General features: G+C 41.3%; 1 protein-coding gene across 1 annotated transcript in view; it reads left to right on the top strand.

Annotated features, from left to right (window-relative positions):
• LOC139541532 (B-cell receptor CD22-like) overlaps positions 1–21,343 on the top strand; it is a 97,715-nt gene extending 76,372 nt beyond the window's left edge. Inside the window, exons 2-6 of the mRNA XM_071346276.1 lie at positions 20,164–20,427; positions 20,710–20,809; positions 20,903–20,942; positions 21,070–21,150; positions 21,245–21,343. Of these exons, the coding sequence (XP_071202377.1) occupies positions 20,164–20,427; positions 20,710–20,809; positions 20,903–20,942; positions 21,070–21,150; positions 21,245–21,343 (584 nt within the window). The remainder of the gene's footprint in view (positions 1–20,163; positions 20,428–20,709; positions 20,810–20,902; positions 20,943–21,069; positions 21,151–21,244) is intronic.
• The last annotated feature ends 216 nt before the right edge of the window (positions 21,344–21,559 follow it).

The raw sequence follows: 21,559 nt of genomic DNA, 5'->3' as shown, positions 1-21,559 counted from the left end.
TAGGAGTAGTATTAACATGAGACACTGTGATGGTGGGTTGTGTTTAGGTGGTGTATTAACATGAAACACAAGGCCGGCCTGCATAGGATTAGGCCTAAGGCGGCAGATTGACGAGGGCAGCATTTTCTGAGCTAAACTGACCAAGACCCACATCCAACAACACAGAAAACCTCACATAATTCTGCCTAAATACAATGACAATTTCTCTCAACCAGTGAGTTTTTTAGGTGAGCACTGATTCCACCCTGTGATAAGCAGTAACCACTGTGTCAAAGACAGGGATGCAAAATATGTATATTGTCCATTCCCAGCATGCCTCTCCAGGGTGCTGTTGGAGAGACGCATCACTGCAGCGCTCCACCAACATTCTGCAAAAAATAATGCAGCAGATATAACATTTGGTATAAAGAATATGTGGCCTTTTCAGGAAACTTTTTACATCAGCTTTCTCCGATCAAATAGCCTAACCTAAATTACACACATGACAAATGTGCTGACACTTAAATCAAATCAAATCAAATCAAATGTTATTTGTCCCATACACATGGTTAGCAGATGTTAATGCGAGTGTAGCGAAATGCTTGTGCTTCTAGTTCCGACAACGCAGTAATAACCAACGAGTAATCTAACCTAACAATTCCACAACAACTACCTTATATACACAAGTGTAAAGGGATGAGGAATGTACATAAAGATATATGAATGAGTGATGGTACAGAACGACATACGCAAGATGCAGTAGATGGTATCGAGTACAGTATATACATATGAGATGAGTAATGTAGGGTATGTAAACATATAAAAGTTGCATTGTTTAAAGTGGCTAGTGATACATGTATTATATCAAGATGGCAAGATGCAGTAGATGGTATAGAGTACAGTATATACATATGAGATGAGTAATGTAGGGTATGTAAACATTATATTTAGTGGCATTGTTTAAAGTGGCTAGTGATACATTTTTTACATCAATTTTTCCATTATTAAAGTGACAGGAGTTGAATCAGTATGTTGGCAGCAGCCACTCAATGTTAGTGGTGGCTGTTTAACAGTCTGATGCTCTTGAGATAGAAGCTGTTTTTTCAGTCTCTCGGTCCCTGCTTTGATGCACCTGTACTGATCTCGCCTTCTGGATGATAGCGGGGTGAACAGGCAGTGGCTCGGGTGGTTGTTGTCCTTGATGATCTTTATGGCCTTCCTGTGACATCGGGTGGTGTAGGTGTCCTGGAGGGCAGGTAGTTTGCCCCCGGTGATGCGTTGTGCAGACCTCACTACCCTCTGGAGAGCCTTACGGTTGTGGGCGGAGCAGTTGCCGTACCAGGCGGTGATACAGCCCGACAAGATGCTCTCGATTGTGGATCTGTAAAAGTTTGTGAGTGCTTTTGGTGACAAGCCGAATTTCTTCAGCCTCCTGAGGTTGAAGAGGCGCTGCTGCGCCTTCTTCACCATGTTGTCTGTGTGGGTGACCAATTCAGTTTGTCCGTGATGTGTACGCCGAGAAACTTAAAACTTACTACACTCTCCACTACTGTCCCGTCGATGTGGATAGGGGGGTGCTCCCTCTGCTGTTTCCTGAAGTATACGATCATCTCCTTTGTTTTGTTGACGTTGAGTGTGAGGTTATTTCCTGACACCACGCTCCGAGGGCCCTCACCTCTTCCCTGTAGGCCGTCTCGTCGTTGTTGGTAATCAAGCCTACCACTGTAGTGTCGTCTGCAAACTTGATGATTGAGTTGGAGGCGTGCATGGCCCCGCAGTCGTGGGTGAACAGGGAGTACAGGAGAGGGCTCAGAACGCACCCTTGTGGGGCCCCAGTGTTGAGGATCAGCGGGGTGGAGATGTTGTTATCTACCCTCACCACCTGGGGGAGGCCCGTCAGGAAGTCCAGTACCCAGTTGCACAGGGCGGGGTCCCAGGGTCTCGAGCTTGATGACAAGTTTGGAGGGTACTATGGTGTTAAATGCTGAGCTGTAGTCGATGAACAGCATTCTCACATAGGTATTCCTCTTGTCCAGATGGGTTAGGGCAGTGTGCAGTGTGGTTGTGATTGCGTCATCTGTGGACCTATTGGGGCGGTAAGCAAATTGGAGTGGGTCTAGGGTGTCAGGTAGGGTGGAGGTGATATGGTCCTTGACTAGTCTCTCAAAGCACTTAATTAATGATGACGGAAGTGAGTGCTACGGGGCGGTAGTGGTTTAGCTCAGTTACCTTAGCTTTCTTGGGAACAGGAACAATGGTGGCCCTCTTGAAGCATGTGGGAACAGCAGACTAGGATAAGGATTGATTGAATATGTCCGTAAACACACCAGCCAGCTGGTCTGCGCATGCTCTGAGGATGCGGCTGGGCCTGCAGCCTTGCGAGGGTTAACAAGTTTAAATGTTTTACTTACATCAGCTGCAGTGAAGGAGAGTCCGCAGGTTTTGGTAGCGGGCCGTGTCAGTGGCACTGTATTGTCCTCAAACCGAGCAAAGAAGGTGTTTAATCTGTCTGGGAGCAAGACATCCTGGTCCCGGTGGGGCTGGTTTTCTTTTTGTAATCCATGATTGACAGTAGACCCTGCCACATACAGTGGGGAGAACAAACTGCCGATTTTGCAGATTTTCCTACTTACAAAGCATGTAGAGGTCTGTAATTTTTATCATAGGTACACTTCAACTGTGAGAGATGGAATCTAAAACAAAAATCCAGAAAATCACATTGTATGATTTTTATTATAATTAATTAGCATTTTATTGCAGTTCTCTCACAGTTGAAGTGTACCTATGATAAAAATTACAGACCTCTACATGCTTTGTAAGTAGGAAAACCTGCAAAATCGGCAGTGTATCAAATACTTGTATCAAATACCTTGTGTCTGAGCCGTTGAATTGCGCCTCTACTTTGTCTCTATACTGACGCTTAGCTTGTTTGATTGCCTTGCGGAGGGAATAGCTACACTGTTTGTATTCGGTCATGTTTCCGGTCACCTTTCCCTGGTTAACTTCTTCGGGGTAGGGGGCAGCATTTTCACTTTTGGATAAATAGCATGCCCAAATTAAACTGCCTGCTACTCATCCCCAGAATATAAGATATGCATATTATTACTAGATTTGGATAGAAAACACTCTGAAGTTCCTAAAACTGTTTGAATCATGTCTGTGAGTATAACAGAACTTATGTAGCAGGCAAAACCCCGAGGACAAACCATTCAGAATATTTTTTTTTGTTGAGGTCACTGTCTTTTCAATGAGGTTTCATTGGGAAACCAGATTTCTAAGGGACTTGTTTGCATTTCCTACCACTTCCACTGGATGTCACCAGTCTTTAGAAATTGGTTGAGGTTTTTCCTTTGTGTAATGAAGAAGTACGACCATCTTACTTTAAGTGGATTGTTTGAGAGAGGCACATTACCAGAACAGTTGCGTCAGTTTGTTTTCTTTTTGTATTGAACACAGATCATCCCGTCTTCAATTTGATCGATTATTAACGTTTAAAAATACCTAACGTTGTATTACAAAAGTAGTTTGAAATGTTTTGGTAAAGTTTACATGTAACTTTTGAGATATTTTGTAGTGACTTTGCGCAAGTTGGAAGCTGTGTTTTTCTGGATGAAACGCGCCAAATAAATGGACATTTTGGATATATATCGACGGAATTAATTGAACAAAAGGACCATTTGTGATGTTTATGGGACATATTGGAGTGCCAACAAAAGAAGTTCGTCAAAGGTAAGACATGAATTATATTTTTATTTCTGCGTTTTGTGTCGTGCGTGCAGTGTTGAAATATGCTACTCTCTTTGTTTACTGTTGTGCTATCATCAGATAATAGCATCTTATGCTTTCGCCGAAAAGCCTTTTTGAAATATGACATGTTGGCTGGAATCACAACGAGTGTAGCTTTATTTTGGTATCTTACATGTGTGATTTAATGAAAGTTAGATTTTTATAGTATTTTATTTGAATTTGGCGCTCTGCATTTTCCCTGGCTATTGGCCAGGTGGGACGATTGCGTCCCACCTACCCTAGAGAGGTTAAAAGCAGTGGTTCGCGCTTTCAGTTGTGCGCGAATGCTGCCATCAATCCACGGTTTCTGGTTTGGGAATGTTTTAATAGTTGCTGTGGGTACGACATCGACGATGCACTTGGTAATTAACTCGCTCACCGAATCAGCGTATTCGTCAATGTTGTTGTTTGACGCAATGCGGAACATATCCTAATCCACGTGATCGAAGCAATCTTGAAGCTTGGAATCAGATTGGTTGGACCAGCGTTGAACAGACTTGAGCGCGGGAGCTTCCTGTTTTAGTCTCTGTCTATAGGCAGGGAGCAACAAAATGGAGTCGTGGTCAGCTTTTCCGAAAGGAGGGCGGGGGAGGGCCTTATATGCGTTGCGGAAGTTAGACTAACAATGATCTAGGGTTTTACCAGCCCTGGTACCACAATCGATATGCTGATAGAATTTAGGGAGTCATGTTTTCAGATTAGCCTTGTTAAAAATCCCCAGCTACAATGAATGCAGCCTCAGGATATGTGGTTTCCAGTTTACATAGAGTCAAATAAAGTTTGTTCAGAGCCATCGATGTGTCTGCTTGGGGGGGAATATATGCGGCTGTGATTATAATCGAAGAGAATTCCCTTGGTAGATAATGCGGTCGACATTTGATTGTGAGCAATTCTAAGTCAGGTGAACAGAAGGACTTGAGTTCCTGTATGTTGTTATGATCACACCACATCTCGTTAATCATAAGGCATACCCCCCCCCCCGCCCGCCCCTCTTCTTACCAGAAAGATGCTTGTTTCTGTTGGCGCAATGCGTGAAGAAACCAGGAGGCTGTACCGACTTCGATAGTGTGTCTCGAGTGAGCCATGTTTCCGTGAAGCATAGAACGTTACAGTCTCTTATGTCTCTCTGGAATGCTACCCTTACTCGGATTTCATCAACCTTGTTGTCAAGAGACTGGACATTGGTGAGTAGTATGCTCGGGAGCGGTGCGCGATGTGCCCGTCTCCGGAGCCTGACCAGAAGACCGCTCCGTCTGCCCCTTTTACGGCGTCGTTGTTTTGGTTCGCTGGCTGGGATCCAGTCCATTGTCCTTGGTGGTGGGCAAAACAGAGGATCCGCTTCGGGAAAGTCGTATTCCTGGTCGTAAAGATGGTGAGTTGACGTTGCTCTTATATCCAGTAGTTCCTCCCGAACTGTATGTAATAAAACCTAAGATTACCTGGGGTACCAATGTAAGAATAACACGTAAAAAAACAAAATACTGTATAGTTTCCTAGGAACGCGAAGCGAGGCGGCCATCTCTGAGGACAGGTCAAAGTAAAATAGACAATATGGTCTGGACAACCAGGCTAGTCACTGCTGTCCAGGAGATTCATCCCGTGGGCTAAATTTTCATGATCAGTGGTTTCAAGTTTGTATCCTTCAATTTTTTACTAAGCTGATCATAGCAAAAAAAAATAATTCTGCATTTGCCGCTGTGTAAACACAGTGCAAATAGGCTCAGGGTTACTACTCCTGATAAAATTGGGTAGCTGATTTTCAAAGCTTAATTAGCCAAATTGATTAGTCACAGGAATCAGGACTAATTAAGTTGATGCAACGGCCTGTTTTACAAACGGTAGACCTACCAAATGGATGGGCATTCATGAAATTCCATTGTGGGCCGACATGGTAGAAAACACCCCCGTAAGCACAGGCCGACGTATTTTGGACATCTTTTTTGGTCATGTCCTAACTGGCAGTCTTCTTTGGTGTTTTACAAATGGTAGGCCTACAACATAGATGAGCATTCCTAAAATTACATTTCAGACAACACTCTAGGCTATACCTCAGTAAGCACCGTCCTACACTGACACCTCTTGGAGGTCTTTTTTTGGTCCTGTCTGGACTGGATGTTTTTTGGTGCATTTCGGACCGGCCCTGATTTCCACGTTCACGGACGTTGATTTTTGGTCTGGTCCGGACCAAATCTGAACCAATCATAGACGTTGGTGTTTGGCCAGCTTTCATTTGGCCCAAACACAGACATACATAAATCACATCTTTTCATCTTTCATTCAGAACCTAAATTGAACCTAACTTCAACGTCTGGAAAAATAAGTATTTTAAAACCATGACCTAGAGAAGTAACACCGGCAATCGACTTAACACTTTACAATTAAGCACGCTGAAAATAAACAAGCCTTCTGCAGAGTTGCACACACTGTGCACCAACCAACAGCTCCACACAGAGAGCCAGAAGAGCTTTATTTCCTCCTTCCTGACTGCTGATGTGCTCTTAAAGTGGCAGTGCACGGTGAAGGCTGTGTGCAGAATTTCATCACAACATTAGACTCTATATGGATAACAGGCTACATTAGACTATATATAGATAACAGGCTACATTAGACTATACAGTATATGGACAGCAGCAGTCAATACAGCAGGCTATGGTGATGATGTTACTGATTCCTCTGCTAACTAATGCTAAAACTAGTACTGTATACAAGGGTCAACAGTGTAACATAATATGATAGTGGCATGTTGTAATACTACAGACATCAGTGTTTGTTTGATTAAATGTTACTTTGGCAAGTAGTAGCAAGAGTTTTGTTTCACCATTCTATCTGATGTATTGTCAGTTTGTAATGTTGTTATTAGCCCAACATTAATGAGGACATTATTATTAGGATGGTGCAGTAATATTGATTTGCCAGTAGGGAGAGCTCTAGTCCAGAACACTGGAACCTTCAGTACCACTTTGATGCAGCTGATGAGGAGTGTAAATTGAATGAGTTTGTAGAATAGAATGAATGACATCATGGAACTGACCAAATGTAAATGAAACTTTGACCTGTTCCATGTAGAACTTAGAGGGACAAGGCAACACATTATAAGATATTATAAATATTCCAAATAGAATAATCAACATATTAAATATCATATAATATAATTTCATGAAATCACAAGTCCAATACAGCAAATGAAAGATAAACATCTTGTGAATCCAGCCAACATGTCCGATTTTTTAAATGTTTTACGGCGAAAACACAACATATATTTATGTTAGCTCACCACAATAGCGCAACACACAACGCCATTTTGTCACCGCAAAGATAGCTTTCACAAAACCCACAAATAGAGATAAAATTATTCACTAACCTTTGAACAACTTCATCAGATGACAGTCTTATAAAATCATGTTATGCAATACATTTATGTTTTGTTCGAAAATGTGCATATTTATAGCTACAAATCCTGGTTTTACATTGGTGCCATGATCATAAATGGCACCAAAACAGCCAGAATAATTACAGAGAGCAACATGAAATACATAAATACTCATCATAAAACATTTATGAAAAATACATGTTGTACAGCAAATGAAAGATAAACATCTTGTGAATCCAGCCAATATTTCTGATTTTTTAAGTGTTTTACAGCGAAAACACAACATATATTTATGTTAGCTCACCACAATAGCGCAACACACAACGCCATTTTGTCACTGCAAAGATAGCTTTCACATTACCCACAAATAGAGATAAAATGAATCACTAACCTTTGAACAACTTCATCAGATGACAATCTTATGACATCATGTTATACAATACATTTATGTTTTGTACAAAAATGTGCATATTTATAGCTACAAATCTGGGTTTACAACGCAGCCATCGTCACCAATAACACCAAATTGTCCGGAGCAATTTTACACAGCGACATAATCTAACCAAAAAACTCATCATAAACTTTGCTGAAAAATACATGTTGTACAGCAAATGAAAGATACACTGGTTCTTAATGCAACCGCTGTGTTAGATTTAAAAAAATAACTTTAGTACAAAGCACAGTATGCAATAATCTGAGACAGTGCTCAGCCATTCTCCGCCATGTTGGAGCCAACATATTCCACAAAATACAAAATAACATCATAAATATTCTCTTACCTTTGATGATCTTTCATCAGAATGCAGTGCAAGGAGTCCTAGTTCGAGAATAAATCGTTGTTTTGTTTTAGAATGTCCATTTCTTCTGTCTAATTAGCAACTTTGGCTAGCATGGTGGAGCTCAAGTGTCCATCAACGTTTGGTGCATGGAACGAATAATTCAAAAACTGATAATAAAAGTCGAATAAACTGGTCAAACTCAGTTGAGAATCCATCTTTAGTATGTTTTTCTCGTATGTATCCAATAACTTCCCAGACGGAGCATTTCGTCGTGTCTACCTAACGCATTGCAGAAAATGATATGGTGCTCCCAGGTGCGCAGCAAAAATCTGCCAATATGGCGGACCTGTCACTCCAAAAGCTCTCATTCGGTCCCAGATCAGGCTAGACATCTCATTCAACATTCTACTGCCTGTTGACATCTAGTGGAAGGCGTATGAAGTGCATACATATTCATAAATACAAGGCAATTGAATAGGCGAGGCCTGTCAGAGAGACCCATTTCAGAATTTTCACTTCCTGTTTGGAACTTTGCCTGCCAAATCTGTTTTACTCACAGATATAATTCAAACAGTTTTAGAAACTTCAGAGTGTTTTCTATCCAATAGTAATAATAATATGCATATCGTATGATCTAGAACAGAGTACGAGGCCGTTTAATTTGGGCACGATTTTTTCCCAAAGTGAAAAAGGCGCTATTTGCAAGAGGTTTTAAGATGGTTCTGTATTTAAATAAAAGTGGAAATGGGGGACATTTTGTCCATTATAGAAATGTAGGACCCATTTTAATACAGTAACCTCCCTTTTCTGACATGCTGTTCTGGTCCTCATGCATATTAATGTCTTAAAGAGGAAGGAAAGGACTGTTCTGTATCATCTACTCGTGTCCTGACTACTTTAAATATGTATCAACCACAGAGCTGACAGTTACTAACAGTTCCCACTCACTACCAGTAAGTTGACTGACTGTATAAGACCTGTAACGGCAGCCTTCCCTCTCTTTACGAGAAGAGGGATCGGACCAACAGGGAGCGTAGCCAGTGCTCAACATGTTTAATAAAACGATAAACAGTGAACACTTAACACGATACAAAATAACAAATGTGGCAAACCGATACAGCCCTATCTGGTGCAGAGAAAACACAAAGACAGGAAACAACCACCCACAAACCCCAACACAAAACAAGCCACCTATATATGATTCCCAATCAGAGACAACAGAAAACACCTGCCTCTGATTGAGAACCCATTAGGCCAAACATAGAAACAGACAAACTAAACACACAACATGGAATGCCCACCCAGCTCACGTCCTGACCAACACTTAAACAAGCAAAACACACAAGAACAATGTCAGAACGTGACAAGACCTCTCCCCTTCACTTCACTCTGTCGGTACTCTTGACAATATCTTGAAATATAGTTTTTGGTTATTTGTTTTTAGTAATAAGTCATTTACTTGAGGGTATTGTATCATTTTACTTCTTGTTATGTTTTGAGCTGTGTTTTGGTTGTTACATCAGGGTCAGTATTCATAAAGTGTCTCAGTGTAGGATTGTTGATCTACGTAGAGATGAGATGGGGGGGGGGGGTACATTGCTAGACATGACCGCCTTGTTGACCTGATAGCCAGCTAGGTGAGACAAGTAGTCTCACCATCAGCACACATGCATAAACATTCTTGTGTAAAGGGTCACCTTGTTAGCGCCGGAGAAGATGGCTGCCATTTTATGGGCTCTTAACCAACTGTGCTATTTTATTATTTTTTTCTTGTTGTTAATAACTTATTTTGTACATAATTTAGCTGCTACCGTCTCTTATGACCGAAAATAACTTCTGGAAATCAGAACAGCGATTACTCACCTTGAACTTAATGAAGAATTTCTCTTTAATGAGTTGGACGAGAGGGATTTACTCCAGACACCCGAACAGGCCCTCATCCCCGTCATTCGCAAGAGAAAGAGACGGAAAAGTTTTTGCGGAAGAAGATCAGGATGCCTTGTGACGAGTGGTTAATGTGCCGTTGCCATCTGTACTATTGGCCGACGTACAATCGCTGAATAAAAAATTGGACAAACTAAAATCACATATATCCTACCAATGGGACATTCAAAACTGTAATATCTTATGATTCACTGAGTCGTGGCTGAACGACGACATGAATAACACAGCTGCTGGGTAATACACTGTATCGGTAGGATAGAACAGCAGCCTCTGGTATGACAAGGGGTGGCGGTCTATGTATATTTGTAACAACAGCTGGTGCACGATATCTAAGGAAGTATCAAGGTTTTGCCCGCCTGAGGTAGAGTATCTCATGATAAGCTGTGGACCACACTATCTACCTAGAGAGTTTTCGTCTTTATTTTTCGTAGCTGTCTACATACCACCACAGACCGATGCTGGCACTAAGACCACACTCAATGAGCTGTATACCGCCATGAGCAAACAGCACAACTCTCATCCAGAGGCGGCGCTCCTAGTGGCCGGGGACTTTAATGCAGGGAAACTTTAATCTGTTTTACCTCATTTCCACCAGCATGTTAAATGTGCAACAAGAGGGAAAAAAACTCTGGCGCACTTTTACTCCACACACAGAGACGCATACACAGCTCTCCCTTGCCCTCCATTTGGCAAATCTGACCATAATTCTATCCTCCTGATTCCTGCTTAAAAGCAAAAATTAAAGCAGGAAGCACCAGTGACTCAGTCAATATAAAAGTGGTCAGATGAAGCAGATGCCAAGCTACAGGACTGTTTTGCTAGCACAGACTGGAAAATGTTCCCGGGATTCTTCTGATGGCATTGAGAAGTACATCACAGTCGTCACTGGCTTCCTCAATAAGTGCACTGATGATGTTGTCACCACAGTGACTGTACGTACATACCCCAACCAGCAGCATTGGATTACAGGTAACATCCGCACTGAGCTAAAGACTAGAGATGCTGCTTTCAAGGAGCGGGAAGCTAATAAGAAATCCCGCTATGCCCTCTGACGAACCATCAAACAGGCAAAAAGTCAATACAGGACTAAGATAGAATCGTACTACACTGGCTCCGACACTCGTCGGATGTGGCAGGGCTGGCAAACTATTACAGACTACAAAGTGAAGCACAGCCAAGAGTTGCCCGGTGAGCCTACCAGCCTACCAGTCGAGCTAAATTACAAGAGCCTACTAGACGAGCTAAATAACTTCAATGCTCGCTTCGAAGCTAGTAACACTGAAACATGCATGAGAGCATCAGCTGTTCTGGACGACTGTGTGATCACACTCTCCACAGCCGACGTATGACCTTTAAATAGGTCAACATTCACAGGGCCGCAGGGCCAGATGGATTACGAGGACGTGTACTCCTAGCATGCGCTGACCAACTGGCAAGTGTCTTCACTGACATTTTCAACCTCTCCCTGACCGAGTCTGTAATACCTACATGTTTCAAGCAGACCACCATAGTCCCTGTGCCCAAGAACACTAAGGTGATCTGCCTAAATGACTACCAATCCGTAGCACTGACATCTGTAGCCATGAAGTGCTTTGAAAGGCTGGTCATGGTTCACATCAACACCATTTTCCCAGAAACCCTAGACCCACTCCAATTTGCATACCGCCCCAACAGATCCACAGATGATGCAATCTCTATTGCACTCCACACCTGGACAAAAGGAACACCTATGTGAGAATGCTATTCATTGACTACAGCTCAGTGTTATACACCATAGTGCCCTCAAAGCTCATCACAAAGCTAAAGACCCTGTGACTAAACACTTCCCTTTGCAACTGGATCCTGGACTTCCTGATGAGCAGCCCCCAGGTGGTAAGGCTAGGTAACAACACATCCGCCACGCTGATCCTCAACACGGGGCCCCTTCAGAGTTGCGTGCTCAGTCCCCTCCTGTACGTGAAGAGGGCACGACAAAACCCATTCCCCCTCAAGAGACTGAAAAGATTTGGCATGGGTTCTCAGATCCTCAAAAAGTTCTACAGCTGCACCATCGAGAGCATCCTGACTGGTTCCATCACTGCCAATAATATGGCAACTGCTCGGCCTCCGAACGCAAGGCACTACAGAGGGTAGTGAGAACGGCCCAGTACATCACTGTGGCCATGCTTCCTGCCATCCAGGACCTCTATACCAGGCGGTGTCAGAGGGAGGCCCTAAAAAAGTCTCCAGCCATCCTAGTCGTAGACTGTTCTCTCTGCTACCGCACGGCAAGCGGTACCAGAGTCCTGACTGATTGAGTATAGTACAGTCTGTCATGGAAAGAGCAGGTGTCCTTAATGTTATGTACACTCAGTGTATATATGACAAAAACAATTTGATTTGAAGCTGGTTTATGTTGATGATGATGTGTTTTCCTGTGTGCCAAATACGCCAGATATTGTTGTTGTGGGGGGCCAGGGGGAGGTGCTCATTTTGGAAGTGGGCTGCTCATTTAACGGCTACATGGAGCAGGTCTGTGCTAGCTGGTGGCAGTGATATTTGTCCGTCTCGGCCACTCACACAGGCTTGCAGTGCGTGGCCTCCAAATTGCTGGCCTGACAAAAACTAGGGCAAAACAATTGGCTAGGTATTGCTCTGTTTCAGCTGACGTGGGCAGTCTAGCTGTTTGGAGAGGGAGGTGCTTTCTGTACCCTTAAGTGCCATGCATTCAAAGTTCAATTTGATTGGTGATTCAAATAAACTATTTAAAATGTGTGTGTGACACAGTGGATTTAGCTGAGGGCCCTTTAGGAAAAAAAAAAGAAAAAGAAAAAGAAAATCTAACAGCCCTCCAAGTAGACAATTCTAGTGAAGTGTAAAACGTGTAGTTTTTAATATGTAGGAAAATCGCAGTAGGATTTGATAATTTACCTTGTGATTTCATTATATAAATGTAGATTCATAACTAATTTCTTCCATTGGTTCTGCCTCCCAAGAGGTCTGTATCAGCTGATCAAACAGCAAGCTGGTAGATCACCAGTCTGTAGGCTTCTCCACCAATTTCTTCAGTAATTACAAAGAAGAACGATAACTCCAACAGTACCATCAGCTGGGCTTGATATTATCCAGTCCTTGTAGAAAAAAAACCTAAGTGGTCTTTGCTTCTCATCTTGCGTGTGTGTGTGTGTGTGTGTGTGTGTGTGTGTGTGTGTGTGTGTGTGTGTGTGTGTGTGTGTGTGTGTGTGTGTGTGTGTGTGTGTGTGTGTGTGTTTGTGTGTGTGTGTGTGTGTTTGGGTGTGCGTGTGTGCATGTTTGTGAGTCACTTGCTGTTTAGCCTCACAGCTTGGGGATAGCAGCTATCATTGAACCTTGTGGTCAGAAATATGTGTTTACAGTACTACAGATTTGTTCAATAAGAGAGTGTTGTTGTTTATAATGATGATGACTATTGTATACATTAGGAAATTATTTTTGCATCCAACATCATGGCAGCTTAAATAGACAGACGTAGACAGACATGCAACACATCACACACATTACATACATAGTGCAGTAGACTTACAGACAGACAGTATTCACATAGACAACCATATAGCACAATACAACACAACACAATATGAGCCTGGTTCATTTTCAGTAATGAGGCCCTGTACCCCATTTACAGTTTCTACTTCAATGTATCAGGTGGAGTTATTCACCAGCTATAGAGTGAGTTGTTGTTTATGTTTCTAAGACTGCAGGGTGGGAGATGCAACAATGGCCTTGAGAACAGCAGGAAGTGTGTTGGTGGTCTTTCTCTGGTCTGTAGCAGGTATGGTCTCATTCCCGTCTTTTTGTTGCTCTGTTTATCAATCTACAGACATTTCTAAAAGCACAACCACTTGTGTTCTACTGTCAACACATTCGGCATCTCTACTTCACTTTAAATAGTTATCTTTCACACCTCACTGAGTGATGCTTATCTGTGGTTTCCATTCACACTCAACTCAGCAACTATGGAAACAAAGTGTTAGTGTGAGTCAAAAGACCTTGAACTTAATGTAACATCCTTGTGATGTCTAACTCTGTTTCAGTGGTACTGGGTCAGTATGGCTGGAGTGTGACGTACACCAATCAGAGGATCTGTACCTTGAAGGGGTCAACAGTGGAGATGTCCTGCTCTTACACATATCCCAGAGGTTACATACTCACAACAACCTTGTGGTTCACAAAAATTATTGATGTGGAGAATTATGTGAGTCTGTTAGATGACCCAGACTACAAAGGTCGTGTGACGTACCGTAGTGATAAGACGAATGGACACACCCTGACAATCACACACCTGAGAGAGAGTGACTCAGCTACATACATGTTCAGATATATAACAGATCAGACCGGAGGGAAATATTTTGGTAGCCCTGGAGTCACTTTGTCTGTTACAGGTACAGTGACATTATATATAATGCTAATCTGTTTAGTTGGTTCTGGAAAATTGTCTTGATTTGTATTGAAATAATATAATTAATATGAATGTATGGTAAAATAGGAATGTCTGAGTTGATGGTTTGAGAACGTCCACTGCTGCCTCATTTGAACTAGACAACAGGTCATTGATGGTTTTAATGTTGTTATCTACTCCAGACCTGCAGGTGAAGGTGACCACTACATGGTGGTCAACGACACTGACCTGTAGCACCACCTGTACTCTGACTGGTAACCCCACCTACATCTGGTACAGGAACAGTGAGATTGTACAAGAGGACTCCTCTCCCTCATACACAGTCTACTTAAAAACTGAAGACAGCTTCTACTGTGCTGTAAAAGGCATCAATTCTCCTGCAGTGTGTGAGTGTGACTAAAACACTTTTAAAGTCTATCAAAATCATCCAATACATCATTGGTCAGTGTTGATGTTTAGTGAAACAGACATGAAATAGAGCTACTATTTCATTTAGATTAATGGTAGTTGATTTTACAGTTCAAAATACTTCCACCATTTCATAATGAGAAGGCTAACTTTCACTTTGTTATCCAGATGGCCCAAAGAACTGTTTAAGTAGCCCTGTTTTTCAATGTAGAGACATTTCTAAAATGTTAATAATGTCATAATGTTATTCTGCTGGTCTGTTTGGTGTAACTTTATAAAGTGAAATAGTTATCTTTCACTCCTCATTGAGCAATGCTTATCTGTTGTTTCTATTCATACCCAACTCAGTAACTATGGCAACAAAGTGTGGACAAACCATCTTCTTAGTGAAAGCCATTTTGGAATAATTTTTATTTAATAAATGTTGTGTTGTCTAACTGTGTTTCAGTGGTACTGGGTCAGGATAGCTGGAGTGTGACATACACCACTCAGAGGATCTGTGCCTTGAAGGGGTCAACAGTGGAGATGTCCTGCTCTTACACATATCCCAGTGGTACAGTCACAACAACCTTCTGGTTCACTAAGTATGATGCTGTGGGTCCTGTGAGTCTGAGTGATGACCCAGACTACAAGGTACATGTGACATACCGTACGGATAAAGAGAATGGCCACACCCTGACAATCACAGACGTGAGAGAGAGTGACTCAGCTACATACAAATTCAGATTTACAGATCAGACTGGAGGATGGAGATATACTGGCAATCCTGGAGTCACTCTGTCTGTCACCGGTACAGTTACATTCAATATAGTTAAACTGTTGAATTCCATTTAGTTCAGGATAAATGTCTTGGTTTGTGTTTATATCTGTATAACATAGGATTTCTTCCATCTTTGTATTAGAGTGATAAGTCAGTGATAAAGGGATTTACAGTGATATTGTTTATTCTCCAGGTCTTCAGGTGAAGGTGACTGGTGGACATCAGGATAAGACACTGACCTGTATCACCACCTGAACTCTGACTGACAACCCCACCTACATCTGGTACAAGAACGGACAACATCTAGATGAGAGCACCTCCCCCCAGTACAAAGACCCAGTCTCCAGTAACTATGAAGACAGCTACTCCTGTGCTGTAAAAGGCCATTTTTCAGGTATAAATCACAGTTCTACATTGCAGCTGCAATCTGAAATAGTGCTGACCCAGCCAGAACAATTACAGAGACCAACGTCATATAACGAATTACTCATCTTAAAACATTTCAGAAAAATACACAGCGTACAGATATTGAAAGCCCAACATCTGGTGAATCCAAACAATATTTCAGATTTATTAAATGTTTTATAACGAAAACAAAATGTAGCGCTAAATTAGCATAGCTATACCAGGCAGATTCGGCTAGGCGCCCACGGCCAGTTCACATGCACAACAGATATGATATAACATCGTAAATTGGGTCTTACTATGGCTGATCTTTCATCAGAATGTTGATCAAAGTGTCCTTTGTCAAGATGAGTCGTTGGTTCCGTTCAGAATTGTTCCTTTCCCACTCCATTTAGCACAGGTACTGGTCGAGTGGCACGGATCTCTCAAACGTAAATAAAATCAGACAACGGAACACCACAAAACTCCCGAAAAAATTCAAATAATCTGATTAAACTATATTGAAAAAACATACATTACGATGATCTGGTCACATGTATCAAACAAACTTCGAGACGGAGATAGTTTTCATCCATAATGGCCGCACAACAGAAGACAATCGCAGCTACAAGTCGCACGATTTAGAGAACCGGAAGTTGTCGGTCACGCCAAAGAATTAGCTCTCATTTCACGTCAGTCCCAGATAAACAAGATATTTTTCCTCTGACGTCCTCTTGACATCCAGAGGAAGGCCAATGAGGTGTGTTTCGGGTCATAGGGGGCACGACCATATATAGGCAGAGCGTTGAAGCTGGCATACACATCTTGCTTTTTTCTTCTTGGTCATGGAAAGTGCTGTCAAATGACTTCTGTTTCACTCAGAGACAAAATTGAAACGGTTTTAGAAACTAGAGATTGTTTTCTTTCCAATGGTATTATTTATATGCATATAGTAAGAGCAATAATTGAATAAGAGGCAGTTTAATCTGTAGAGCAAATTATGCTAATGGGAACTAATTCCCCTGTATTCTCAAGAAGTTTTTAAACTTGTTTTTTTTTCTACTTCATAAACAACATCAGTGTATATCGGTAGATATTGTAATTAAGTTTTATTTAAGTTTTATAAAGGTGTTCTATTGTATTTTTGTGTTTCAGGTCAGAAGTGTTGGAGTGTGACTTACACCCATCAGAGTATCTGTGTCTTGAAGGGGTCAACAGTGAACATATCCTGCTCTTACACATATCCCAGTTATCATGAGATCAAAAAAGCTTTCTGGTTTACTAAATGGGAGTCTGGTATGGAGGCTGAAGATCTGAGCTCAGTGCCAGGGTATGAGGGTCATATAGAGTACCTTGGGGATAAGCAGAGTGACTGTACCCTGAGAATCACAGACCTGAAATTGAGTGACTCTGCTGGGTACAGGTTCAGATTCATAACATCTGGAGAAAAGTTTTCTGGCTCACCTGTCTCCCTGACTGTCACAGGTAATCTGTCACTCATCTCACATCTATTACTGTAATTACCTTATTAAGGGCAGTCATACAGACACAGTAGTGGTATGTGATGGAAAAATACCAAATGTAGTATTTCACATTAGAGGACATATATAGGAGGATAATAATGATTTGTTTCATTTTACTCTAGATGTTGTGTTGGAGATGGATCCTACATCTGTGTCAGAGGGGGAGAGAGTCACACTGACATGTAGAACCAAATGTACACTGGACCCCAACACAGTCTACAGTTTGTATAAGAATGGACAGCCTATACCAAACAGAAACACCTACTCTCCTGTCTATATCCTATTTTCAGTCAGTAGTGAGGATACAGGCAGATACTCCTGTGCTGTAGAAGGCCAAGAGGATCTCCCCTCTGCTGAAGAGACTCTCACTGTCAGATGTAAGTACATGGGGTTTAAACGTTTAGTTAACTTTTACTTGGTACTCATCCCGGATCCGGGAGCACCCCCCACAGTAAAAAAGCTGACTAGCATAGCCTAGCATAGCGTCACAAGTAAATACAAGCATCTAAATATCATTAAATCACAAGTCCAAGACACCAGATGAAAGATACAGATCTTGTGAATCCAGCCATCATTTCTGATTTTTAAAATGTTTTACAGGGAAGACACAATATGTAAATCTATTAGCTAACCACGTTAGCAAAAGACACCACTTTTTTTACTCCACCAGTTTTTTACTCCATCAGTAGCTATCACTAATTCGACTAAATAAAGATATATATAGCCACTAACCACGAAACAACTTCATAAGATGTCAGTCTGATAACATATTTATCGTATAGGATATGTTTTTTTAGAAAAATGTGCATTTTTCAGGTATAAATCACAGTTCTACATTGCAGCTGCAATCTGAAATAGTGCCGAAGCTGCCGGAATAATTACAGAGACCGACGTCAATTACCAAAATACTCATCCTAAAACATTTCTGAAAAATACACAGCCTACAGCAATTGAAAGACAAAGATCTTGTGAATCCAGACAATATTTCAGATTTTCTAAGTGTTTTACAGGGAAGACACAATATGTAAATCTATTAGCTAACCACGATAGCAAAAGACACAACTTTTTTTCTCCACCATTTTTTTCCTGCATCAGTAGCTATCACTAATTCACCTAAATAAAGATATATATAGCCACTAACCAAGAAACAACTTCATAAGATGACAGTCTGATAACATATTTATGGTATAGGATATGTTTTTTTAGAAAAATTTGCATATTTCAGGTATAAATCACAGTTCTACATTGCAGCTGCAATCTGAAATAGCGTTGGAAGCAGCCGGAATAATTACAGAGACCGACGTCAATTACCAAAATACTCATCCTAAAACATTTCTGAAAAATACACAGCCTACAGCAATCGAAAGACACAGATCTTGTGAATCCAGACAATATTTCAGATTTTCTAAGTGTTTTACAGCGAAAACACAATATATCGTTATATTAGCATACCACATGAGCTAACATCACACCAGCATTGAATCAAGGCAAAAGGGGCGATAACGTTATCGCCACCAAAATATATTAATTTTTTCACTAACCTTCTCAGAATTCTTCAGATGACAGTCCTGTAACATCATATTACACAATGCATATAGAGTTTGTTCGAAAATGTGCATATTTAGCATCACAAATCGTGGTTATGCAATGTAATCTGTCAAAACATGGCATGCATTCTGGCCGGCGCCATCTTGGAAAGGCACCTATGTTTACGATTATTTATCGATTAGATTGACTAAAAAAATACAGGTTGGACAGCTAATGAAAGATGCATTGGTTATTAATGCAACCGCTGATTTAGATTTTTAAAATTTATGTTACTAGACATACATTGTGAGTTACAGCCAGACTAGTGCCGCAAAAAATGGCTGACAACTGCGTTTACATTTTTCCACATAAATACGGAATAAAATCATAAATAACTCTTACTTTTGGACGAGCTTCCATCAGTATCTTGGGCAATGTGTCCTTTGTCCAAAATAATTGTTGCTTTGTTGTAAAACGACCTCCTCAACTTCGGAACTAGCAGCTAACGATAGCTACACGGCACACACATGCCCAAATCCTCAAACGCAATACTAAGGAAATTCAGAAAAATAGCAATATACTCGCATAAACTGATATAAATCGGTTTCAAATAACTTCGTTATGATGTTTCTAACACCTATATCGAATTAAATCACAGACGGATATATCATTGATCAATAACGAGAGCTTTTGAGCATGCGATTCTGATGTCCTCCCTTGCGTCCTGGCGAGCGTCGAAAAGAAGGGACATCTCACTCCATTCCCTTTTATAAACTCTGACAAACACGTAGAGACACCATTCCACTTCTCATTGGTTACTGACATCCAGGGGAAGGCGGGTGCAGTTCATGTCAAGCCATAGGGCACACACAGAGTTTTAAACTGATCCGAGATCAGAGACTATTTTTCAGAGCTTCGCATGTCCTGTCATGAGTTTCGCTGTAGAAAGAGTTCTGGTTCACCCACAGACATAATTCAAACGGTTTTAGAAACTAGAGATTGTTTTCTATCCAATAGTAATAATAATATGCATATTGTACGAGCAAGAATTGAGTACGAGGCAGTTTAATTTGGAAATGTAAAAAAGAAAATAATGCTAACAGCTCCCCCTATATTAACATTGTAGTGACATAAATTAGCTCCATGTGATACTTGAATTGATCATCTTCAGTAGGAGGGTGAATCTAAAAATAATTGTGTGGAAAAGTACAGTTGTGGAAAATGTATATCATATTTTTAACTGACCTAATTTGTACTCTTACTAAATCCACTGTCTTTTACACCAGATGACCCAAAGAACACCTCTGTGTCAGTCAGTCCCTCTGGTGAAATAGTGGAGGGCAGTTCAGTGACTCTGACCTGCAGCAGTGATGCCAACCCACCTGTGAACAAATACACCTGGTACAAGAAGAACGTAACCTCACCAAAAGCATCAGGACAGAGTTACAGCATCACTAACATCAAGTCTGAGGACAGTGGAGAATACTACTGTGAAGCTAGCAACATTAAAGGGACAGAGACTTCCATCCCTGTCCATATTAATGTTATGTGTAAGTATGTCATGCTGTGTCTATTTCTGGTGCTCTGTGAGATGACAGATTTGACAGGTACGCACTATACACAGATGTACATATGGATTGTGTGTTGTATATCTGTGGTAGTAGAGTAGGGGCCTGAGGTCACACACTTAATGTGTTGTGAAATCTATTGTGAATGTATTGTAATGTTTTAAAATTGTAGAACTGGCTAAATTTTGCTGGACCTAAAGGGGATCCATAATAAATACAAATACAAGCAGATATATGTTCTAACCTCTTGACACTTAAACCCAGTAAATCCTGCAGCAGTGTTTCCCTGGGTTCCTGTGATGGGGGTGGGGGCTGTCCTGACTGCTGGAGCTCTTCTTGTCACCATCTACTGCTATATGAAGAGGTGAGTTTTTCAATTACATATACTGTATTAGTAACATATCAACTTCCACTAGAGGTCAGTAGAGAGCAGAACTCACTCTGTCCCTCATTACAGGAGATCCACAGGAGGAAGTGATGCCACAGCAGACACACAGGTAATAATGTCAACAACCTAAGTTATTTCAATCCCAATACAACAGACATAGACAGTAAGTGAATGGATTCATGTATTTGTGTTTTATGCAGTATTGAGTGTTTGTGTTTCTGTGTCTCTCTCCACAGAGTGTCCATCCTGACCCCAACAGTGACATGTACACATATCTGAACATGAAGACCAGGTCACCAGAGTATGACACCCTGGCAGTAAGTCTCTTATAATGCAGTCTGTGTGTCCGTGTACATAAAAGTGTTCGAGGGAGTGGTTCGTAAAGTGCTCATTCAATGTGTCTCCTTTCAGAATGTGAGGGATTTCGCAGTGACACACACAGCCCCTCAGATAGATGCTGAGCCCTCAGATTATGAGAATTTAAGAGAACCACCACAGAACCTTGACTGAAGAGAACCACCACAGAACCTGGACTGAAGAGAACCACCACAGAACCTGGACTGAAGAAAACCACTACAGAACCTGGACTGAAGAGAACCACCACAGAACCTGGACTGAAGAGAACCACTACAGAACATGACTGAAGAGCAACAGCATCAAACCAAAGCTAGGCCTCACAATGCTATTCTGTTACTATCATAATGCTTTCTAATCTAGAAGGTTTGA

The sequence above is a fragment of the Salvelinus alpinus genome, chromosome 2 (genome assembly GCF_045679555.1).
Source record: "Salvelinus alpinus chromosome 2, SLU_Salpinus.1, whole genome shotgun sequence".
Taxonomy (NCBI): domain Eukaryota; kingdom Metazoa; phylum Chordata; class Actinopteri; order Salmoniformes; family Salmonidae; genus Salvelinus; species Salvelinus alpinus.
Note: the sequence above shows the minus strand (reverse complement) of the source record. Positions and strands in the feature narration are given on the sequence as shown.